The 25187-nt window shown below is 36.9% G+C and overlaps 3 protein-coding genes and 1 non-coding gene across 5 annotated transcripts in view; all 4 read right to left on the reverse strand.

The window, feature by feature from the left end:
- Positions 1–18219, reverse strand: part of r3hcc1 (R3H domain and coiled-coil containing 1) — a 30721-nt gene extending 12502 nt beyond the window's left edge. The window contains exons 1-7 of the mRNA XM_088085686.1: positions 18192–18219; positions 16878–17055; positions 14920–15057; positions 14207–14687; positions 13861–14036; positions 13527–13597; positions 13349–13444 (exon numbers count right to left, since the gene is read on the reverse strand). Of these exons, the coding sequence (XP_087941812.1) occupies positions 13349–13444; positions 13527–13597; positions 13861–14036; positions 14207–14687; positions 14920–15057; positions 16878–17055; positions 18192–18219 (1168 nt within the window). The remainder of the gene's footprint in view (positions 1–13348; positions 13445–13526; positions 13598–13860; positions 14037–14206; positions 14688–14919; positions 15058–16877; positions 17056–18191) is intronic.
- Positions 17696–21607, reverse strand: golga7 (golgin A7). The gene is made up of 6 exons (XM_042496231.2): positions 21507–21607; positions 20850–20972; positions 19822–19974; positions 19578–19679; positions 18829–18887; positions 17696–18541 (listed from the first exon to the last, which is right to left on the reverse strand). Exons 1-5 carry the CDS (start codon positions 21513–21515, stop codon positions 18840–18842), a joined length of 435 nt encoding a protein of 144 aa, XP_042352165.1. The 5' UTR covers positions 21516–21607; the 3' UTR covers positions 17696–18541; positions 18829–18839.
- Positions 21608–22444: 837 nt separating this feature from the next.
- Positions 22445–25140, reverse strand: rplp0 (ribosomal protein, large, P0). 2 transcript variants are annotated; one of them, XM_042501671.2, is made up of 8 exons: positions 25035–25140; positions 24619–24726; positions 24323–24498; positions 23980–24067; positions 23370–23516; positions 23056–23241; positions 22803–22943; positions 22445–22665 (listed from the first exon to the last, which is right to left on the reverse strand). In XM_042501671.2, exons 2-8 carry the CDS (start codon positions 24670–24672, stop codon positions 22513–22515), a joined length of 945 nt encoding a protein of 314 aa, XP_042357605.2. In that variant the 5' UTR covers positions 24673–24726; positions 25035–25140; the 3' UTR covers positions 22445–22512. The 2 variants fall into 2 exon arrangements, with proteins under 2 accessions (XP_042357605.2, XP_042357613.2); XM_042501679.2 differs by lacking the exon at positions 25035–25140 and having other exon boundaries at positions 24599–24726.
- On the reverse strand, positions 23650–23779 carry LOC121961590 (small nucleolar RNA SNORA63). The gene has a single exon (XR_006107059.1). It is a non-coding gene; the product is annotated as a small nucleolar RNA SNORA63 (small nucleolar RNA).
- Positions 25141–25187: the final 47 nt, after the last annotated feature.

Raw genomic sequence — 25187 nt, forward strand, 5'->3', positions numbered from 1 at the left:
ATTTTTTCGACATTCAAAATTTTGATGTTTTTGCACATTTTTGCAACGTTCTATGCTATGGTGTGTCTTGGCAGGCTATTCTAAGTGGTTTCCAGTTGTTTTCAGGTGTTTTTGGGACATGTCAATTTTGACATTTTTTGCCTTACTATAGTCTTGGATTTTTGGTCATTTTTTCAACCTACAAAATTTTGATGTTTTTGCACATTTTTGCAACGTTCTATGCCATAGCGTGTCTTGGCAGGCTATTCTAAGCGGTTTCCAGTTGTTTTCAGGTGTTTTTGGGACATGTCAAATTTTGACATTTTTGCCTTACTATAGTCTTGGATTTTGGTCATTTTTTCAACAATCAAAATTTTGATGTTTTGCACATTTTTGCAACGTTCTATGCTATGGCGTGTCTTGGCAGGCTATTATAAGCGGTTTGCTGCTGTTTTCAGATGTTTTTGGGACATGTCAAATTTTGACATTTTTGCCTTACTATAGTCTTGGATTTTTGGTCATTTTTTCAACATACAAGATGTTGATGTTTTTGCCTATTTTGGTAATGTTCGATTCTATAGCATGTCTTGACAGGTTATTCTAAGCGGTTTCCAGTTGTTTTCAGGTGTTTTTGGGACATGTCAATTTTGACATTTTTTGCCTTACTATAGTCTTGGATTTTTGGTCATTTTTTTGACAATCAAAATTTTGATGTTTTTGCACATTTTTGCAACGTTCTATGCTATGGCGTGTCTTGGCAGGCTATTCTAAGTGGTTTCCTGCTGTTTTCAGATGTTTTTGGGACATGTCAATTTTGACATTTTTTGCCTTACTATAGTCTTGGATTTTTGGTCATTTTTTCGACAATCAAAATTTTGATGTTTTTGCACATTTTTGCAACGTTCTATGCTATGGCGTGTCTTGGCAGGCTATTCTAAGTGGTTTCCAGTTGTTTTCAGGTGTTTTTGGGACATGTCAATTTTGACATTTTTTGCCTTACTATAGTCTTGGATTTTTGGTCATTTTTTCAACATACAAAATTTTGATGTTTTTGCACATTTTTGCAACGTTCTATGCTATGGTGTGTCTTGGCAGGCTATTCTAAGTGGTTTCCAGTTGTTTTCAGGTGTTTTTGGGACATGTCAATTTTGACATTTTTTGCCTTACTATAGTCTTGGATTTTTGGTCATTTTTTCAACATACAAAATTTTGATGTTTTTGCACATTTTTGCAACGTTCTATGCCATAGCGTGTCTTGGCAGGCTATTCTAAGCAGTTTCCTGCTGTTTTCAGATGTTTTTGGGACATGTCAAATTTTGACATTTTTTGCCTTACTATAGTCTTGGATTTTTGGTCATTTTTTTGACAATCAAAATTTTGATGTTTTTGCTCCTTCTTGCAACGTTCTATGCTATGGCGTGTCTTGGCAGGCTATTCTAAGTGGTTTCCAGTTGTTTTCAGGTGTTTTTGGGACATGTCAATTTTGACATTTTTTGCCTTACTATAGTCTTGGATTTTTGGTCATTTTTTCAACATACAAAATTTTGATGTTTTTGCACATTTTTGCAACGTTCTATGCCATAGCGTGTCTTGGCAGGCTATTCTAAGCAGTTTCCTGCTGTTTTCAGATGTTTTTGGGACATGTCAAATTTTGACATTTTTTGCCTTACTATAGTCTTGGATTTTTGGTCATTTTTTTGACAATCAAAATTTTGATGTTTTTGCTCCTTCTTGCAACGTTCTATGCTATGGCGTGTCTTGGCAGGCTATTCTAAGTGGTTTCCAGTTGTTTTCAGGTGTTTTTGGGACATGTCAATTTTGACATTTTTTGCCTTACTATAGTCTTGGATTTTTGGTCATTTTTTCAACATACAAAATTTTGATGTTTTTGCACATTTTTGCAACGTTCTATGCCATAGCGTGTCTTGGCAGGCTATTCTAAGCGGTTTCCTGCTGTTTTCAGATGTTTTTGGGACATGTCAAATTTTGACATTTTTTGCCTTACTATAGTCTTGGATTTTTGGTCATTTTTTTGACAATCAAAATTTTGATGTTTTTGTTCCTTCTTGCAACGTTCTATGCTATGGCGTGTCTTGGCAGGCTATTCTAAGTGGTTTCCAGTTGTTTTCAGGTGTTTTTGGGACATGTCAATTTTGACATTTTTTGCCTTACTATAGTCTTGGATTTTTGGTCATTTGTTCAACATACAAAATTTTGATGTTTTTGCACATTTTTGCAACGTTCTATGCTATGGTGTGTCTTGGCAGGCTATTCTAAGCAGTTTCCTGCTGTTTTCAGATGTTTTTGGGACATGTCAAATTTTGACATTTTTTGCCTTACTATAGTCTTGGATTTTTGGTCATTTTTTTGACAATCAAAATTTTGATGTTTTTGCTCCTTCTTGCAACGTTCTATGCTATGGCGTGTCTTGGCAGGCTATTCTAAGTGGTTTCCAGTTGTTTTCAGGTGTTTTTGGGACACGTCAATTTTGACTTTTTTTGCCTTACTATAGTCTTGGATTTTTGGTCATTTTTTTGACAATCAAAATTTTGATGTTTTTGCACATTTTTGCAACGTTCTATGCTATGGTGTGTCTTGGCAGGCTATTCTAAGTGGTTTCCAGTTGTTTTCAGGTGTTTTTGGGACATGTCAATTTTGACATTTTTTGCCTTACTATAGTCTTGGATTTTTGGTCATTTGTTCAACATACAAAATTTTGATGTTTTTGCACATTTTTGCAACGTTCTATGCCATAGCGTGTCTTGGCAGGCTATTCTAAGCGGTTTCCTGCTGTTTTCAGATGTTTTTGGGACATGTCAAATTTTGACATTTTTTGCCTTACTATAGTCTTGGATTTTTGGTCATTTTTTCAACATACAAAATTTTGATGTTTTTGCACATTTTTGCAACGTTCTATGCTATGGCGTGTCTTGGCAGGCTATTCTAAGTGGTTTCCAGTTGTTTTCAGGTGTTTTTGGGACATGTCAATTTTGACATTTTTTGCCTTACTATAGTCTTGGATTTTTGGTCATTTTTTCAACATACAAAATTTTGATGTTTTTGCACATTTTTGCAACGTTCTATGCCATAGCGTGTCTTGGCAGGCTATTCTAAGCGGTTTCCTGCTGTTTTCAGATGTTTTTGGGACATGTCAAATTTTGACATTTTTTGCCTTACTATAGTCTTGGATTTTTGGTCATTTTTTTGACAATCAAAATTTTGATGTTTTTGCTCCTTCTTGCAACGTTCTATGCTATGGCGTGTCTTGGCAGGCTATTCTAAGTGGTTTCCAGTTGTTTTCAGGTGTTTTTGGGACATGTCAATTTTGACATTTTTTGCCTTACTATAGTCTTGGATTTTTGGTCATGTTTTCAACATACAAAATTTTGATGTTTTTGCACATTTTTGCAACGTTCTATGCCATAGCGTGTCTTGGCAGGCTATTCTAAGCGGTTTCCAGTTGTTTTCAGGTGTTTTTGGGACATGTCAAATTTTGACATTTTTTGCCTTACTATAGTCTTGGATTTTTGGCCATTTTTTCAACATGCAAAATTTTGATGTTTTTGCACATTTTTGCAACGTTCTATGCCATAGCGTGTCTTGGCAGGCTATTCTAAGCGGTTTCCTGCTGTTTTCAGATGTTTTTGGGACATGTCAAATTTTGACATTTTTTGCCTTACTATAGTCTTGGATTTTTGGTCATTTTTTCAACATACAAAATTTTGATGTTTTTGCACATTTTTGCAACGTTCTATGCTATGGTGTGTCTTGGCAGGCTATTCTAAGCTGTTTCCAGTTTTTTTCAGGTGTTTTTGGGACATGTCAAATTTTGACATTTTTTGCCTTACTATAGTCTTGGATTTTTGGTCATTTTTTCAACATACAAAATTTTGATGTTTTTGCACATTTTTGCAACGTTCTATGCCATAGCGTGTCTTGGCAGGCTATTCTAAGCAGTTTCCTGCTGTTTTCAGATGTTTTTGGGACATGTCAAATTTTGACATTTTTTGCCTTACTATAGTCTTGGATTTTTGGTCATTTTTTTGACAATCAAAATTTTGATGTTTTTGCACATTTTTGCAACGTTCTATGCTATGGCGTGTCTTGGCAGGCTATTCTAAGTGGTTCCCAGTTGTTTTCAGGTGTTTTTGGGACATGTCAATTTTGACATTTTTTGCCTTACTATAGTCTTGGATTTTTGGTCATTTTTTCAACATACAAAATTTTGATGTTTTTGCACATTTTTGCAACGTTCTATGCCATAGCGTGTCTTGGCAGGCTATTCTAAGCGGTTTCCTGCTGTTTTCAGATGTTTTTGGGACATGTCAAATTTTGACATTTTTTGCCTTACTATAGTCTTGGATTTTTGGTCATTTTTTCAACATGCAAAATTTTGATGTTTTTGCACATTTTTGCAACGTTCTATGCTATGGTGTGTCTTGGCAGGCTATTCTAAGTGGTTTCCAGTTGTTTTCAGGTGTTTTTGGGACATGTCAATTTTGACATTTTTTGCCTTACTATAGTCTTGGATTTTTGGTCATTTGTTCAACATACAAAATTTTGATGTTTTTGCACATTTTTGCAACGTTCTATGCCATAGCGTGTCTTGGCAGGCTATTCTAAGCGGTTTCCTGCTGTTTTCAGATGTTTTTGGGACATGTCAAATTTTGACATTTTTTGCCTTACTATAGTCTTGGATTTTTGGTCATTTTTTGACAATCAAAATTTTGATGTTTTTGCACATTCTTGCAACGTTCTATGCTATGGCGTGTCTTGGCAGGCTATTATAAGCGGTTTGCTGCTGTTTTCAGATGTTTTTGGGACATGTCAAATTTTGACATTTTTGCCTTACTATAGTCTTGGATTTTTGGTCATTTTTTCAACATACAAAATTTTGATGTTTTTGCACATTTTTGCAACGTTCTATGCCATAGCGTGTCTTGGCAGGCTATTCTAAGCGGTTTCCTGCTGTTTTCAGATGTTTTTGGGACATGTCAAATTTTGACATTTTTTGCCTTACTATAGTCTTGGATTTTTGGTCATTTTTTTGACAATCAAAATTTTGATGTTTTTGCTCCTTCTTGCAACGTTCTATGCTATGGCGTGTCTTGGCAGGCTATTCTAAGTGGTTTCCAGTTGTTTTCAGGTGTTTTTGGGACATGTCAATTTTGACATTTTTTGCCTTACTATAGTCTTGGATTTTTGGTCATTTTTTCAACATACAAAATTTTGATGTTTTTGCACATTTTTGCAACGTTCTATGCCATAGCGTGTCTTGGCAGGCTATTCTAAGCGGTTTCCTGCTGTTTTCAGATGTTTTTGGGACATGTCAAATTTTGACATTTTTTGCCTTACTATAGTCTTGGATTTTGGTCATTTTTTGACAATCAAAATTTTGATGTTTTTGCTCCTTCTTGCAACGTTCTATGCTATGGCGTGTCTTGGCAGGCTATTCTAAGTGGTTTCCAGTTGTTTTCAGGTGTTTTTGGGACATGTCAATTTTGACATTTTTTGCCTTACTATAGTCTTGGATTTTTGGTCATTTTTTCAACATTCAAAATTTTGATGTTTTTGCACATTTTTGCAACGTTCTATGCCATAGCGTGTCTTGGCAGGCTATTCTAAGCGGTTTCCTGCTGTTTTCAGATGTTTTTGGGACATGTCAAATTTTGACATTTTTTGCCTTACTATAGTCTTGGATTTTGGTCATTTTTTCAACATACAAAATTTTAATGTTTTTGCCCCTTTTTACAACGTTCTATGCTATGGCGTGTCTTGGCAGGCTATTCTAAGCGGTTTCCTGCTGTTTTCAGATGTTTTTGGGACATGTCAAATTTTGACATTTTTTGCCTTACTATAGTCTTGGATTTTTGGTCATTTTTTTGACAATCAAAATTTTGATGTTTTTGCACATTTTTGCAACGTTCTATGCTATGGCGTGTCTTGGCAGGCTATTCTAAGCGGTTTCCTGCTGTTTTCAGATGTTTTTGGGACATGTCAAATTTTGACATTTTTTGCCTTACTATAGTCTTGGATTTTTGGTCATTTTTTTGACAATCAAAATTTTGATGTTTTTGCACATTTTTGCAACGTTCTATGCTATGGCGTGTCTTGGCAGGCTATTCTAAGCGGTTTCCTGCTGTTTTCAGATGTTTTTGGGACATGTCAAATTTTGACATTTTTTGCCTTACTATAGTCTTGGATTTTTGGTCATTTTTTTGACAATCAAAATTTTGATGTTTTTGCACATTTTTGCAACGTTCTATGCTATGGCGTGTCTTGGCAGGCTATTCTAAGTGGTTCCCAGTTGTTTTCAGGTGTTTTTGGGACATGTCAAATTTTGACATTTTTTGCCTTACTATAGTCTTGGATTTTTGGTCATTTTTTCAACATACAAAATTTTGATGTTTTTGCACATTTTTGCAACGTTCTATGCTATGGCGTGTCTTGGCAGGCTATTCTAAGCGGTTTCCTGCTGTTTTCAGATGTTTTTGGGACATGTCAAATTTTGACATTTTTTGCCTTACTATAGTCTTGGATTTTTGGTCATTTTTTTGACAATCAAAATTTTGATGTTTTTGCTCCTTCTTGCAACGTTCTATGCTATGGCGTGTCTTGGCAGGCTATTCTAAGTGGTTTCCAGTTGTTTTCAGGTGTTTTTGGGACATGTCAATTTTGACATTTTTTGCCTTACTATAGTCTTGGATTTTTGGTCATTTTTTCAACATGCAAAATTTTGATGTTTTTGCACATTTTTGCAACGTTCTATGCCATAGCGTGTCTTGGCAGGCTATTCTAAGCGGTTTCCTGCTGTTTTCAGATGTTTTTGGGACATGTCAAATTTTGACATTTTTTGCCTTACTATAGTCTTGGATTTTTGGTCATTTTTTTGACAATCAAAATTTTGATGTTTTTGCACATTTTTGCAACGTTCTATGCTATGGCGTGTCTTGGCAGGCTATTCTAAGTGGTTTCCAGTTGTTTTCAGGTGTTTTTGGGACATGTCAATTTTGACATTTTTTGCCTTACTATAGTCTTGGATTTTTGGTCATTTTTTCAACATACAAAATTTTGATGTTTTTGCACATTTTTGCAACGTTCTATGCTATGGCGTGTCTTGGCAGGCTATTCTAAGTGGTTTACAGTTGGTTTCAGAGGTTTTTGGGACATGTCAAATTTTGACATTTTTGCCTTACTATAGTCTTGGATTTTTGGTCATGTTTTCAACCTACAAAATGTTGATGTTTTTGCACATTTTTGCAACGTTCTATGCCATAGCGTGTCTTGGCAGGCTATTCTAAGCGGTTTCCTGCTGTTTTCAGATGTTTTTGGGACATGTCAAATTTTGACATTTTTGCCTTACTATAGTCTTGGATTTTTGGTCATTTTTTGACAATCAAAATTTTGATGTTTTTGCACATTTTTGCAACGTTCTATGCTATGGCGTGTCTTGGCAGGCTATTCTAAGTGGTTTCCAGTTGTTTTCAGGTGTTTTTGGGACATGTCAATTTTGACATTTTTTGCCTTACTATAGTCTTGGATTTTTGGTCATTTTTTCAACATACAAAATTTTGATGTTTTTGCACATTTTTGCAACGTTCTATGCCATAGCGTGTCTTGGCAGGCTATTCTAAGCGGTTTCCTGCTGTTTTCAGATGTTTTTGGGACATGTCAAATTTTGACATTTTTTGCCTTACTATAGTCTTGGATTTTTGGTCATTTTTTTGACAATCAAAATTTTGATGTTTTTGCTCCTTCTTGCAACGTTCTATGCTATGGCGTGTCTTGGCAGGCTATTCTAAGTGGTTTCCAGTTGTTTTCAGGTGTTTTTGGGACATGTCAATTTTGACATTTTTTGCCTTACTATAGTCTTGGATTTTTGGTCATTTTTTCAACATACAAAATTTTGATGTTTTTGCACATTTTTGCAACGTTCTATGCTATGGCGTGTCTTGGCAGGCTATTCTAAGCGGTTTCCAGTTGTTTTCAGGTGTTTTTGGGACATGTCAAATTTTGCCATTTTTGGCCTTACTTTAGTCTTGGATTTTTGGTCATTTTTTTGACAATCAAAATTTTGATGTTTTTGCTCCTTTTCACAACGTTCTATGCTATGGCGTATCTTGGCAGGCTATTATAAGCGGTTTCCAGCTTTTTTCAGATGTTTTTGGGACATGTCAAATTTTGACATTTTTTGCCTTACTATAGTCTTGGATTTTTGGTCATTTTTTTGACAATCAAAATTTTGATGTTTTTGCCCCTTTTTACAACGTTCTCTGCTATGGTGTGTCTTGGAAGGCTATTCTAAGTTGTTTCCAGTTGGTTTCAGAAGTTTTTGGGACATGTCAAATTTTGACATTTTTTGCCTTACTATAGTCTTGGATTTTTGGTCATTTTTTTGACAATCAAAATTTTGATGTTTTTGCACATTTTTGCAACGTTCTATGCCATAGCGTGTCTTGGCAGGCTATTCTAAGCGGTTTCCTGCTGTTTTCAGATGTTTTTGGGACATGTCAAATTTTGACATTTTTTGCCTTACTATAGTCTTGGATTTTTGGTCATTTTTTCAACATACAAAATTTTGATGTTTTTGCACATTTTTGCAACGTTCTATGCCATAGCGTGTCTTGGCAGGCTATTCTAAGCGGTTTCCTGCTGTTTTCAGATGTTTTTGGGACATGTCAAATTTTGACATTTTTTGCCTTACTATAGTCTTGGATTTTTGGTCATTTTTTTGACAATCAAAATTTTGATGTTTTTGCTCCTTCTTGCAACGTTCTATGCTATGGCGTGTCTTGGCAGGCTATTCTAAGTGGTTTCCAGTTGTTTTCAGGTGTTTTTGGGACATGTCAATTTTGACATTTTTTGCCTTACTATAGTCTTGGATTTTTGGTCATTTTTTCAACATACAAAATTTTGATGTTTTTGCACATTTTTGCAACGTTCTATGCCATAGCGTGTCTTGGCAGGCTATTCTAAGCAGTTTCCTGCTGTTTTCAGATGTTTTTGGGACATGTCAAATTTTGACATTTTTTGCCTTACTATAGTCTTGGATTTTTGGTCATTTTTTTGACAATCAAAATTTTGATGTTTTTGCTCCTTCTTGCAACGTTCTATGCTATGGCGTGTCTTGGCAGGCTATTCTAAGTGGTTTCCAGTTGTTTTCAGGTGTTTTTGGGACATGTCAATTTTGACATTTTTTGCCTTACTATAGTCTTGGATTTTTGGTCATTTTTTCAACATACAAAATTTTGATGTTTTTGCACATTTTTGCAACGTTCTATGCCATAGCGTGTCTTGGCAGGCTATTCTAAGCAGTTTCCTGCTGTTTTCAGATGTTTTTGGGACATGTCAAATTTTGACATTTTTGCCTTACTATAGTCTTGGATTTTTGGTCATTTTTTGACAATCAAAATTTTGATGTTTTTGCTCCTTCTTGCAACGTTCTATGCTATGGCGTGTCTTGGCAGGCTATTCTAAGTGGTTTCCAGTTGTTTTCAGGTGTTTTTGGGACATGTCAATTTTGACATTTTTTGCCTTACTATAGTCTTGGATTTTTGGTCATTTTTTCAACATACAAAATTTTGATGTTTTTGCACATTTTTGCAACGTTCTATGCTATGGCGTGTCTTGGCAGGCTATTCTAAGCGGTTTCCTGCTGTTTTCAGATGTTTTTGGGACATGTCAAATTTTGACATTTTTTGCCTTACTATAGTCTTGGATTTTTGGTCATTTTTTTGACAATCAAAATTTTGATGTTTTTGCTCCTTCTTGCAACGTTCTATGCTATGGCGTGTCTTGGCAGGCTATTCTAAGTGGTTTCCAGTTGTTTTCAGGTGTTTTTGGGACATGTCAATTTTGACATTTTTTGCCTTACTATAGTCTTGGATTTTTGGTCATTTTTTTGACAATCAAAATTTTGATGTTTTTGCACATTTTTGAAACGTTCTATGCTATGGTGTGTCTTGGCAGGCTATTCTAAGTGGTTTCCAGTTGTTTTCAGATGTTTTTGGGACATGTCAAATTTTGACATTTTTTGCCTTACTATAGTCTTGGATTTTTGGTCATTTTTTTGACAATCAAAATTTTGATGTTTTTGCTCCTTCTTGCAACGTTCTATGCTATGGCGTGTCTTGGCAGGCTATTCTAAGTGGTTTCCAGTTGTTTTCAGGTGTTTTTGGGACATGTCAATTTTGACATTTTTTGCCTTACTATAGTCTTGGATTTTTGGTCATTTTTTTGACAATCAAAATTTTGATGTTTTTGCACATTTTTGCAACGTTCTATGCCATAGCGTGTCTTGGCAGGCTATTCTAAGCGGTTTCCTGCTGTTTTCAGATGTTTTTGGGACATGTCAAATTTTGACATTCTTTGCCTTACTATAGTCTTGGATTTTTGGTCATTTTTTTGACAATCAAAATTTTGATGTTTTTGCTTCTTCTTGCAACGTTCTATGCTATGGCGTGTCTTGGCAGGCTATTCTAAGTGGTTCCCAGTTGTTTTCAGGTGTTTTTGGGACATGTCAAATTTTGACATTTTTTGCCTTACTATAGTCTTGGATTTTTGGTCATTTTTTCAACATACAAAATTTTAATGTTTTGCCCCTTTTTGCAACGTTCTATGCTATGGCGTGTCTTGGCAGGCTATTCCAAGCGGTTTCCTGCTGTTTTCAGATGTTTTTGGGACATGTCAAATTTTGACATTTTTTGCCTTACTATAGTCTTGGATTTTTGGTCATTTGTTCAACATACAAAATGTTGATGTTTTTGCTCCTTCTTGCAACGTTCTATGCTATGGCGTGTCTTGGCAGGCTATTCTAAGCGGTTTCCAGTTGTTTTCAGGTGTTTTTGGGACATGTCAATTTTGACATTTTTTGCCTTACTATAGTCTTGGATTTTTGGTCATTTTTTTGACAATCAAAATTTTAATGTTTTGCCCCTTTTTGCAACGTTCTATGCTATGGCGTGTCTTGGCAGGCTATTCCAAGCGGTTTCCAGCTTTTTTTCAGATGTTTTTGGGACATGTCAAATTTTGACATTTTTTGCCTTACTATAGTCTTGGATTTTTGGTCATTTTTTTGACAATCAAAATTTTGATGTTTTTGCTTCTTCTTGCAACGTTCTATGCTATGGCGTGTCTTGGCAGGCTATTCTAAGCGGTTTCCTGCTGTTTTCAGGTGTTTTTGGGACATGTCAAATTTTGACATTTTTTGCCTTACTATAGTCTTGGATTTTTGGTCATTTTTTCAACATACAAAATTTTGATGTTTTTGCACATTTTTGCAAAGTTCTATGCCATAGCGTGTCTAGGCAGGGTATTCTTCTAAAATAGTATAATAAAGTCATACTACAGTATGTCATTCAAAATAGTATAGCATAGCATGTCATCCAACATACAAAAAAAGTCATCGTAAAGTATATCATCCAAAATTGCATACAATTTTCACAATATATTATGTAGCCTAAAATAGCTATACATAGTATAGTGAGCCTTCCAAAATAGCATGAAAAAAAACATAGTATAGTAAGTCTTCCAAAATAGCAATAAAATATCATAGAATAGTTTCCTGTCCAAAATAGCATGAAAACGTCATGGTATAGCATGTTGTCCTGAATAGCGCACAAAAGTCATAGTATAGCATGCTGTTTGAAATAGCATGAAAAACATAGGATAGTATGTTGTTAAACATAGTATAAAAAGTCATAGTATGGTATGTTGTTCAAAATAGCATTAAATAGTCATTAAACATTATGTCCTCCAAAATAGCATAAAGAAAATCATAATACAGTATGTTGTCCAAAACAGCATGAAGCCATCCTATAGTATGTCGTCCAAAATATCATCAAAAAGTCATAGTATAGTATGTTTTTCAAAACAGCATAAAAAATGTATAGTATGTGTTCCAATATAGCCTTAAAAGTCACAGTAAATTATGTTGTCCAAAATAGCATGGAAAAAAATCAATATATATAGTATGCCATTTTAAACAGCATGAAAAATCAATATATGGTGTGTTGTACAAATTCCAATAAAAAAATCTGTGAGGTATGTCTATAAAGAAGTTAAAAAGAGCATAACCTTTAACATCTACAGCAGGAAAATATCAGATACACATCAATGCAGCAGAAATATTCACCCAAAAACATCAGATAGAGTAAGAAACACAGTCAGCGACTATTTTTTTCCGCACAATGACTACTTTAACATATAGTAGGCTTCTTTGAGTAGGCTGCATTTTGCTGATATTACTCACATCTGATGTTCTACTGTGCAGTATATCTGTTGAAAGAAATGCCATAGTATACTATGTCAATAAATATTATAGTATAGTATGTTAATACTAAGTCCCAGTATACTCATAGCCAAAAAAGAAATCCCCAATATAGCATGCTAAAACAGCCTTAGTATAGTATGAGGGAAAAAACATGCCATCATATAGAAGGTTGATAAAAAGTCAGAGTATAGTATGCCCAAAGAAATGTAACAGCTCAGCATGTAACCAAATGCCCTAGTGTAGTATGCCATAAGAAAATCCATTGAAAATCAAGACAGCCATAATATGGTATATCAAAAGAAATGCCAAGATAGATTGTTCTGGGGGAAAAAAGCTGTATTAGAGCATGTAAAACCATCCATATGTTTGTCAAGAAGCCATAGTAGAGTAGTCATAAAAAGCGATATAATCATAACATAGTATGAAATAAAAGCCATAATACTACGTTAAAACACCCGTAGTATAGTATGTCGAAAAATGTCATTGTACAGTATGTTGTGAAAAAGTGCCAGAGTATAGTATATTGACAAAAAAGTAGGTATAATATGCTGCAAAATAATCAAAGTATATCATGTTTAAACAGCCACGGTATGGCATGACTGTAAAAAGTTATAGGATACTATGTCAAAACTTCTGTCATAATATAGTATGTTAAAAAATTGCCCAAGTATAATATGTGGAAAACAATGTCATAGTATATATAAAATCCACAATAGCATGTTATACAGCTGTAATATAGCACAAAGGTATGTTGACAAAAGTAAAATCATAGAATAAAAAATCTTGCGAGTGTGTGTGTTAGGAGGTGGGGGTTACACTTTTAAAAACTTTTGAATATAGTGCATTTAAATGCAGTTCATTGCATGCAGAAAACTAGCGTGCAAAACTAAACGTGGTCGATATTTTGTGGTGTTTTAGTGATGACAGTTTGTAGTGAAGTAGGCTTATTTCAGCAGCCTGACCTCATTTACCTCGTTCACCCCGTGACTTTGTCCTGCTCAAAGCAGTGATTTTCACCAAAGGGTGACAAGTTTTCAGTCCAGAATAAACATATTATTATAATCTACAGGGCTCCAATAAGCTTGGTGAATTGCCTACCTGCCCGTCTCATCGCCTTCCCTTTGGCACCTTTGCTCCCTTTGGACAGTTCTCTTGCCTTTAGTGTTGGATGGCAGATGGAGAGGGCATGGAGTGCTGCACATGACATTGATATATGTTAGTACATTTTCATCATTCATCTTTTAACCAGCATTTATAGTGCAGTGAGGACTCAAACCTGCGGTCTCACTGGAGAAAACCCCCAGGGCATGTGTGTTGTCCACCCACTCAATCTTGAGTCCACCCTCACTGCAACAGACAGGAAAGCACTTAAGGAGTTTGGTAGCTTAATCAATACTTTAAGATTTTATTTTACTTCTATTGGACAGGCAGAATATTTTTTAAGTCTCCAAATTTAACTTTTTTTTACTGTAGAGTAAACACATGAAGTTTCTAAGCTACAAATTAAAGAATTAACAAATGTAAAAACAGAGGACTCCTGTACTATCATAGAAATGCTGTGGACACAATCTGATCTGTAGAGAGGTTTAGGATCCAAACTTTGCTCGCACCTATACTCTGTGAAAGCATCAAGGAGGTCGTCTGTTTTATAAAAAGGTGGAAAGTTATAGATCTCGATCACGTGGCGAAACTGATCCAGACTGGTACACACATTCTCATACATGGAGTAGTCATTGTGAACATGCTGGATGGAAAAGGCTGCTGTTTCTTTCAGATGTGCCTTGATCTGAGAGGACAAACACAAAACAACTGATTCAATTAATGGTGCTAACGAGGCCTGAGCATGAAAGATTTTAATGTATAGCAGATAATAATAATATACGTTTGTATATCAGTAAGATGTATAAAATAGAACGATTTTAAAATACCTAAAAAAAAAAAAAAAAACAGGCTTACCTCTTCAGTTACATCATCTGTGTCTGTGCATGTGTCTTCCTTGTCCTTCATATCCTCCAAAGTCATTTCTGTGAAGCAGGAAACAGTCTGTTCTAAAAACAGTGCTGAACTGTCGGCATCATGGTTTAGGACACCCTCCCCTACACTGGGGACAAATTCTTGAGCAGATGTGGATGAGGACTTTGTTTTTTCTGTTGTTTCGGGGCAGAAACAAGAGTCAGCTGAGCTGCTGATGCAGCTACAGCTACTTGAGGCTGGACTGGGCAACTCATGGTCTCCTGGGGTTCCTTGTGAGTTTTGTAAGAACAGTCTCTCCCGAGCAGCACGTGGCATGTAAAGGGGTTTGTCCGGCCTCTTAGGTCCTCTGCTTCGTGATGGAATCAAAGATTTAGGCTTGGCATCTTTCTCTTCCCTGCTTCTTGGGGACTCTACACACGAGCCGTTGTTGCTCTCCCAGTCACCGTCTTCCTCTACCTCAGCCCTACAGAAAAAACACAAATGTCTAAAACTAATATATTCTACAAAAAAAGCAAAGTAATTTCACCTAAGAGAAAGAATCAAAAAATTAGAAAAACAAATAACAACAATGTGAAACAAAAACGAAGAAAGTCCTGTCTTTTCTGATTCATCACTGGCAAAGTGCACAAACTCAGCTGTTTCATATGCAATAAACATCTTTAATGCATTGCTCAGATGTTGTCTACATTCAGTACCTGAGCTCAGAAAAGCAGACCACCACCCTGCGGCACCAGTTCTCCCCAACTGAGAAAGTGGTGAGCTCTGGCGCTTCCTCTGCAGTGCTATGGATCAGGTAACGCAGTCTGCTGGGTAGAGGGGGGAACAGGAGCACACTAGACAGGGACACAGAGGACACGACAACAGAGAAAGACAGTAAGGTCATTTATTCTTTGACAGTATAAAACAACTTTAGGTTTACATATATTCAACATAAACTTGGTATTGAGAATTCAATGTCAATGAGAACACCTGATTAACTGAAGGTTATACACAATGAGACCTGGATCTCTTTTGCAACAGCAGAAGAAATAAGGCACAGAACGAACACAGCGAGTACTACAAATATACGTAAAAGATAATAACAGACATATTTCTTTCTTTCAAATGAATCCCATTGGATGAGACATTTAGATTTTAAAGCACGTTCAAATACAATCCATATAACAGTTCAAAGTAGGCTTAAATGGTGTCTTCTTTTTCATACCTTCCTGATATTTCACCTAGGTTTATATACATGATATATGATGGTATTTGTGTCATTTAAAAAAAAGAAGAAAAAAGTAAAAGCTGCATTACTGGAGATAAAGCCATATTAGCAGATACTTTATTGTCTTCCTTACAATGTTGTGTTTCTAATATGCAATTAGTCTACTAGACAAGTCTTGTTAAGTTTAAATACTCTTGGCTCATAAAATATTTAATAGATAGAAAAAGAGCACACTTTTTGTTGGAGGAACTGATGCCATGGATAATACCAACACATCAGTGGGTTCAACAATGATAATGTGATAGACAAAATAATTTGGCTAATAAACTGCTTTTGTAGTTGGAGGAGGTCATCTCAAGATCAAAGTTATATGTGACAACACTTCCAAAAAAGGAAGAAGTCTTTTTCTTTTTCACTGATCCTGTTATTTTTGCAGTTGCCATGTTTCTTAGTCCAGCTGCCTGTTTCACCAGCAGAGACTGACCTCTGGTGGCACATGCTGTGTACTACATCACTTAAATACAGCACCCCCTATCAGTTTACTAGAAAGAGGAGCATCTCTTTTTGACTGTATTTAAAAATGATACCTTCAGGATTTCTTCATTTATATCGTATGATGTAATACCTTGATGCCGCCAAAGCCTGGTTCAAAATACTTACCCGTTTAAGCATTTTTCGGGGGCAAGTTTTTTTCTTATCCACTGTGAGGGTTCAAGGACGGAGATGCTGAATGTTTTAAAGCCCTCCAAGCTAATTATGGGTGTGCCATTTGACTTCAAAGATCCAATAGAAATTGAGTTAAAACTGCTTTTTGTACAGCCCTTTGGGGCATGCTTTGTAATTGGTCTACCATTAACTTTGACTTGATTCATTTGTAAAGCAAATTGGGTTGCTTTGGGTATGAAATGTGCTATATAAATACATTTGTCTAGCCCTACCTTGAAAGGCAGTCTCTAAGTTTAGTATACAATTGTGGAGTATCGAGAGTTTATAGGATGTAATCTTTTGAACAGTTTTTACACAAGAGAAAATGGAAATTATCAAGGCAACTTGAGTGGGATGCATTTATTGATAAGAAAAATACGTATTTCTCATCGCTGGTGAGGATCTGGCCCACTTTTTCATAACTGACGTTGTGATGAGTACTTAATACAACGTCTTCCTGCAGACGATTGTCTCCTACATAAGAAAGGCATCTCTATCTTCAGTGTCTGTGCCAGTTGTTTCACATAAGGTTCAAAGGTAAGACTGTCTAACTCGTTATTTATAAGACTACAAGTCTTTGGGAAGATGGCAGGAAGATGTCAAATTAGATCATAAAACACATTCAGTCTGACCTGTAACTGAGTCTGAGCAGCCATCTGCCTAACTTTAAATAGTACAAGTGATCAGCTGGCAAATTCTGTTCGTATTTGTATTTTCTGAACAGTCGTAAACTTAACTCACCTCTTGCGGTTGCTCTTCTGGTGGTATGTTTCCAGATCATTCTTGACATGATGAACGAATTGATTTTCTTGCTTTGGGAGATAAATTCCATCGACACAAGGAAACGCCAGGGTGGACAGAGAGGGACAGGTCCTGTGGACATTTAGGTGAAGTCGACTTATAACTGATGTAACGATAGCTGTAACAGTAAGGGGAAAAAAGATCAATCTATTATAAAGCCAAATAAAAATTCACTGTGGCCAGTAACGTTGGCAAACAACCGTGGTTAAGAAGGTAAGCCAAAGTAAAAAAAATACATATATTAATCAACGCTAGATAGAGCAGAAATTTAAGTAGTCGATGTGATTTTATATTTCCTAAATCAAACATTAACAACTCAAAACAAAGCTATCCGATCTTGGTTAACGTAAACGCACGTGAGGTACGTTTACTGTCGGTCCACTGGAGGTAAGTCACAGCTTGTAGTCATTTGAGTATGGCTTACCGCTATGATTATATTGTTTTTCACTTGGACTTGTGTTAAAGAGATGCTGCAGCCGTGTGAGCGCAGGTCATTACAATTAAAGTCAAAGACAAAAGTGGTTCAGTAGTTAGCGTTCATCATGTAGCTACCGGAAGCAGATGTTTTCTGTTCCTTTGACGTTCCTTTAGACGTAGCAAAACATCCGGTCTGATTCCTTTGGAATAAAAGCGGCGCTCTTAAAAAATCGCGATCATCCAAACAGATAAATGCAACTACAGTTCATCTGGTAATAATTATTCAAACCAAAAACTAGGTTTGGAACTGGGATTAAGTCAAACACAAGATGCTTTACATATTTCAGGAAAAGGATATTTATTAAGATAAAACAGAACAATATTGTAAGAAAAGTACACCAGTTGTATCAAACACCAACAATAAGCAATCATCTGTGGAATTGAGTATTTTAAGGTTTCTGTGGTGTTTTGGTGATAATGAAAAAAAGGGGATGACATTCGCACTGTGGGTGGTGAAACTTATGAGAAACGTAACAGGGCTGTTGAACATGATTTGGGAGATTTAGTGACTTTGTACTATGTATGACACAGAAACAGACGTTTCTCAAAATGTACTTGATCACACTTTTACTTTGTGATGGACTTATTAACAGTAGACATGCTCTATCTTCAGTCACAAAAAATTCCAGTTCAGAGCTTCCTTTATGCATGTTTTATGAGACATGATCCCCTCCACAAAAGAAAGTCACAGTCATGCACAGATAAGAAAACATTTGCCTCAAGAAAGGCTAAAACCAGCATGATAATACTCTGTAGCACAGCCCTAAACAGGATTACCATTTACAGACTGTGCCAACGACTCCATCTCTATTTCTTTGACTTTATATTAGTTGCAAAAATACACAAGTCAAATCACTTACATTTACCATGGTCAAAAAGTTTCATTTAACACAATGGCACTGTTCATAAAGACTGATCTTTGACAGCTAGGGTGTAATTTATTCATCACCGCATGTATAAAAAGACATGAAAACACAATTACAAACATATAAGAATAGGCAGACAGAGGAATACTTATAAATAACAGCGAAAAGGATCAGATCAAAATTATATACATCCATTCAGGTGAAGCAGACATCTCAATATGGGTCCCCAGACAGATGAAGATTATCTGGTCAGCCACCAGCCTTTATAGAGAGGTAAAACATGGAGAATTCAGTTAGCATTAATAAAAGGCAATAGGAAAGAGATTTCAGTGTTTTTTCATGTTTTGACTTGATAGCAGTAAATGTCATGCTAAATGATCACTCATGAATGATGGAATTGAAAGAAAAAAAAGTTTTATGGATGAAGTTTCAGGAAAACCCTTAATAAAAGCCTGATTTCTCAAAATAAGAGCAAAAATGTCACACTGGAGACCCTAAAACATTTCCCTGTAACTCTTCATTAAAATAACACCAGAAGGACTCCATACCCCAAGCTTCTTTATCTTCCAGATCCAATACTTCTGTCTTCAAAGATGGTTATTTCAACCTACAAGATAGCAAGTTAAGGAAAATAAACAATGCTACAAACTCTTTTTCTTATACAATTAACAAAAATATACTTTTCTTAGTATTAACAAGGTTACCCTAGCTTTGTTTAAATGTACTAACGTATGGAGCAACGGGACTGTTGGTTATTTATGTGAGGGGAGGGGGTCGTGCAAAACGGGGGAGGCGTTTCAGATCATTTTTTAAGCACTGGAAAGGGAGTTATGTTTTTTTTTATTTGGCTTAGGTGATAGACATTCAGTTTTAAATAGTTGTATCTTGTATTTATATAAAATACCCAGAGAACCCCAAACCTGCAAGGAGGTTTTTGAGGCATGTTTTCTTTAAAATCTCCAAAATCCCACCACATGGTTAGTTGTGGTGAAGGGAGGGTCATGTATTTTCCCTCAGTCATTTAAGAATTTTATTTTAAATTTGTAGCCCTCTCACATCACAGCTACCCCCTACTCTGATGCATTACGTACAGTCCCGTATAACTGTATTTCTCGAAGTTTGAGAAACACTAGTCACATTAGAAAAAGTGTGTAAAATAATTAGGTGCCTGTCAAGGAAAAACATGGCCAAGCAAGTGGATGGATATTTACAGATGACAGTAAGCCAAATTTTGCATCATTATAACTTAAATACTTTTCTACCCATGTGTTTACTGCCATAGTCAGGTGAAGGATACAACTCTGAGGCCTCGCTCTATGGGATCAGTCAACAGCAAGCCCCTGGGAGCATAAATCTTCTCATTCTGGTCCTTAATGTACCTCGCAATCTTCTTCAACACCTGCACACAGAGGGACAGACAGCAGCACACACATTTTAGGTACTCATTGATATGGAGATCTGTCCAAACCACCAGAGACAAAAATGAAGTGAAAATGAACTCAACTGAAAATATACACAGAATAACACTGAGGCAGTTTCACCTTTTCATAGTGTGTCTCCATACAGAGGAATATTGTATAGGCAGTTAGACAAGCCAGGCAGCCCTCCAAATACGACTTCCCCCCTAATTTCTCTGCCTCTGCATACAGGTTGTTTAGAGTCTGGATGGTTTCCTCAAACTGCTGCTTATCAAGCTGAAAGCACACAAGTAGTTCAAATACACACAATCTGTTAACATGAATTCAACAATAATATCATCCATGTAAAAAGCCCTAAGAGGTGTAAACAAAACCTCTTAAAGAGAACCAACAAACCCACTCTTTATCAAATAAAAAGCACTCAAGCTCAAAGATCCGGTTGACTTTAAAACAGTTCAAATCGTGTATAAATCTAAAAATCAACTACTACCTAATAGCATCCATGATTTTGATGATTCCGATAACTGATATTTGGAATCAATATGCATTTACAATAAAAGCGAAAAAGCTTTCTCTCAATACTTAGAATCTGGAAAATAACAAACTCAGACACAAAACTTTGTTTAAATGGCTTTAGCAAATGTTTAACCAAAACCAAAACTTTCAACATCAAATACAAGTTCCCAGCAACTTTTTTAAATAACGTCAAGTGAAAATTAAAATTAAAAATGGATAAATAAAAGTTGCTCCCTGTGGTTTTGCAAAGTAAAAATTCCTCTCATGCTGACACTTTCTTTGAAACTTTTCAATGAATTAATTTTATCAGCAACCATTAAAATAAAACACTGATCATCTGCAAAATACCTAATATCAGCCCCAATAATCTGTCAATCCCCATTTAAAATTAAGGAGTTGTTTTTTTGTTTGTTTGGGTTTTTTTTTAATAAAACTGAAAAAAATGGGTTTGATTTGATAAGTAATCGCTTCCTCCTCCTCCTTTTCGGACATGTAACACTTATGTTGTTTACTCAATATGTCCGATGGGCATGCTGGTTTTGTTTTTCTTACTTATATTTTTATTCACCCTTTTCTTTGGCATGTTTAAAATAAAAATAAATCTAAATCTAAAGTAAGCTAAATACTGTACACACCCTTGACTCCAGTTCAGAGGGGAACTTGGTCTGGAACTTGGAGATGGTTCCTGAGCTGTAGTCTCTCTGGATGAACACCTTGGAGGAGACAGCTGGCTGCTGGAGGTCCTGTAAACTGTGGGTCTGGACACAGAATAAAAATGTAGGCGGCTGACGTTTATGAAAAATATATGTTTGGACAGTAACACCGGCACCTATTGTAAAGGGAGCTACACTTGAGGTCTAAAGACAATCAGGGTGCGCCCACTAAAATCATCGAGCCAATTTTAGATTCTTGGCTACATAGCTAACGTTATCAAGCTAATAGCTACCACAACATCTAGCTAATTTCTTTGTACATATTACTCTAATCCGATGACAATTACCACATATTATATGTTGACACTGTTTATGCAGGCTACAGTGAGAAATTATAAAAGACAATGACATGTTCGAAAAAATATTTTTAAATCTACGACTCGTGTATGACATGGTTTAACGCTAGCTAGCTAATAACACGTTAGCTTACGTTTGCTGACCCATCAACGCCGCTGGAAATAATGGCAATTTCGCCTTTACTGTGGCCCAAATCAATAAACCTTCGTAAACACGTCTAATATTCAATTATCCAGTTACATGCCAATCTTTAAAAACATGATTAAACCCCCAAAATCTTACCTCAGCCATGGTGGACGACTGCCCCGTACCTGCCGTGACTCTGATCGGAGCCTAACCCTACGAGCCCACTGCGACTTCCGGTCTATTGTTTTCAGAATAAAAGTGGCTTTTACACACCGAGAATAATTTAAATGCAATAACACGTTTTAAATGGACGTTAATTCAATTATTGACCGGCGTCCCCACTTCCCACGTACTCACTTTGGTCTGTCAGATCATATTTATCTGCTCCTTAATCCAAGCAGCTCTACAGGACTGTTTTGAGCGCACAGATTGGCAAATGTTTAAAGATGTGGCCACTCAAGATAACAAGATCAATCTTGAACATGCATCTTCTGTGACATCATATATCATCAAATGTGTTGATGACGTGCTGATCACAAAGACGGTGAGATCATTCCCCAACCAGAAAGCCTGGATGAACGAGGAGGTGAAGACTAATAATAGAGCTAAAAAAGCTGCCTTTCATTCAGGGGACAAGGAGACATCACAATAGTGAGACAGAGCTGGCATCAAGGACGCTACAAAGACAACAGCAGAGACTGTGGAGAGACCTCAACAGCAGCAGTACTAAAGATATGTGGCAGGCGATTCAAAATGTCAGCTACAGAAGCAGGAGTGTCCCAATCATATGTGAGGCCAGGCTGCCAGACAAGCTGAACTCATTTTCATTAGAAATTTTTTTTTTACCTAAATCTAAACACCACTTCCCATGGTTCAGGATAAAAATTAGAGAAAGTGAATATTCATAGTTTAAAAACTGTTTTCAGTATTTGTTTATATTAACCACTTAACCCTGTACAGATCAGATTTCCAAGTACTTAAACTCCATAAGTCAATTATTGCTCAGTCAATAACCATAGAGCCCACCACCCAACTTAGGTTTTAACCAAATGCAACATCCAAATATGATACAAAAGAAATTAAAACAAGGCAGGTATAGTTAAGAAACTTTATTGAATCAAGGTCTTATTTGACTCCAATTGGTTTATTCGCTGTATTTGTTTTAGTCGAATAGACCAAAGCCCATGTCATCATCTGATTCCTCAGACTCTTCCTTAACCTCCTCCTTTGCAGCTGGAGCTGCAGCAGTCTCAGCAGCTGCAACGGGTGCTGCGACAGCAGCAAAAGCAGACGGGTCAGCCAGGAAGGCCTTGACCTGCAAGGAAAAAACAAAAAGGCATGTTAGTTTTTCCATTCACATCTACTCATTTCCTTGTTATTCCTTGACATTTAACACTAAAGTCTATCCCTGCAGGTTAACTAATGGGATGAGTACTGCTTCGATGTGCATACCTTGTCTGCCAGGGGGAAGGAATAGTCTGTCTCCACAGCGATAGCCAGGACTCTCTTGTAACCATTGATGATGGAGTGGGGGACAGAGGCCAGAGTGGGGTAGCCAATTTCCAGACACACACTTGCAATGTTCCTCACACCCTAAATAATTCATGTTAGAGGACAAAATTACAGACATGAAACACAACTTGCATGATCTTAAATGAATCTAGCTTATTTGGGTGGACTGCATTCTTCAGGCACAGCATCTCACCTCCAGGAACCTGGCGTGCAGAGCAGCCTCGGTGATGTCGAGCACCTCAGGACTGTAAACACTGCCATTGTCATACACCTGCTGGATGATGAGTCCGTAGGAGAAGGGTGAGATGTTCAGCATGTTGAGCAGCGTGGCCTCGCTGGCACCAACCTTGTCGCCTGTCTTGATAAGACCGACATCACTCTAGGAAAAAGAGATGCTGGTTAGTTACTGATGCAAGCATGATGTCCATTTGCTTTGACGGGCACGAGTATAATAAAATAAAAAGATATAACCAAGTGCCACAGTGTAGTAGTTTTTTTTTAACTCACCAAGATTTCAATGGTTCCCCTGGAGATCTTGGTGGTGATACCCAGAGCCTGGAAGAAAGAGGTCTTCTCGGGACCCAGGCCAGTGTTCTGGGCCGGCACAGTCACATCGCAAGGGGCGATGGCTCCTGCACGGGCAGCTGCAGGTACCTGGGGTATTCAGAAGAATTACAGTTTAGTATGCTACATACCAGGGCTCAATGTACATCAAGAGGGCAGGTTTGAGCATGGTTGTCTGATGTTTTGCTTCAGTTCAGGGTGTTGTTTTTTTTTTTTTAAATCAATGTCTGAAACCTTACGTGCCTGGCAGCCAAGGGATGGTGACTGACAGGTATAGCGAGGAAACAAGTCACTGTTTGCAGGGGGAACGACAAAGCAGCACCGCACAAGCTGCATTGTAACTTATCCTGCATCTCAACAGGGTCTATGAAAGCTGGTCTAGACTGTACAAGTCAACTAGGTTCCTCTTATAGTGTTGCTGATTGCAGCTCCACTTGATGTTATTCTACCTATGAGGTCATTTCGAGCCTTAACCACTGAACATAGACTCTAAATCTATTAATATAACTGGACATTATTTTAGATTATGATCCTTGTTTGATTTCACTCATACCTTGTTGGCCAGCAGCATGTCCCTGACCTCAGTCAGATCCTCCTTGGTGAAGACAAAGCCCACATTTCCTTTAATGTGAGGCAGGAGCCTGTAAAATCATAAAATCACCCATTAAGTATGTGAATAGTTTTCCATTTACACACAGAAGAGAAGTTGCTCAAGTGTCTGAAACCTTGCGTCCCTGGTTGCCGGGGGAAGTAGACAGACAGGGATAGCTGGAAACAAGATTGCTGTTTGCAGGGGGAACGACAAAGCAGTACCAAACAGGCTGCATTGTAACTTATCCTGCTATACAAGTACAGATTGCTCAAGTTGGCAAAAGTAAAGGGGACAGTGCACTCACTTCTCCAGAGCAGGATTGTTCTCCAGGTGGCCACGGATGGCTTTGCGCATCATGGTGTTTTTACCCATCAGCACCACAGCCTTTCCACGCAGAGACAGACGGATGGTCTGCATCTGCTTGGAACCCACGTTGTCTGCACCCACGATGAAGCATTTTGGATAATCATCCAGAAGTTGCTGCAAATTGAATATGAGCATTAATTAAAACCATTTACATATTGAAAAAAGAAAAATTAAAAATAGTACAAAAACAGAAAATGATACTTTATAAACTTACGTAAGTCAAGCCCTACTTACGATGATTTTCATAAAATAGTTGGACTTCCACGTGGCCCTGTCTTCCCTGGGCATCTTTGCAGTGCTTCCAAGGATCGCTAAGAAGCTGGTTTAAAGACAAGGTAGTACCTGCATCCAAAGAATACAAACGTTAGTAGCTGTATGTTAAAGACATCCACAAAACCACAAACTACACGTCAATCACCCGACATGTGGTCGACAGCTAACGTAACGTTAGCCTGCTAATAGCAAGTTAGCAATTTATTAGCAGGCCGCGCTAACGTTATGTTACGTCTCACCGCCGTAATATTACAGGAGACAAAACGTAAAGGAGATAAATGCGTTTTTCTCACGAAAACCTACATTCAACATTGAACTTTTCACAATATATTAGGGTTTCCTTTTGAGTTTCAGTGTGAGTGAAATAAAACTCCTACCTCTCACAGAAGGGTCGCGTGAAAGAAAGAGGAAGAGGAAGGGCGCGAGAGGAATATATAGCCCGACCAGTGACCAATCACAATTGAGTCATGGGCGTTTGCTACAAAACTATTCGATAGTTTCTGTGTCAATCATTTCTGCTGCTACGCTAC

This window comes from Plectropomus leopardus, chromosome 2 (assembly GCF_026936395.1).
Source record: "Plectropomus leopardus strain MGB_pleo_1.0 chromosome 2, ASM2693639v1, whole genome shotgun sequence".
Taxonomy (NCBI): Eukaryota; Metazoa; Chordata; class Actinopteri; order Perciformes; family Serranidae; genus Plectropomus; species Plectropomus leopardus.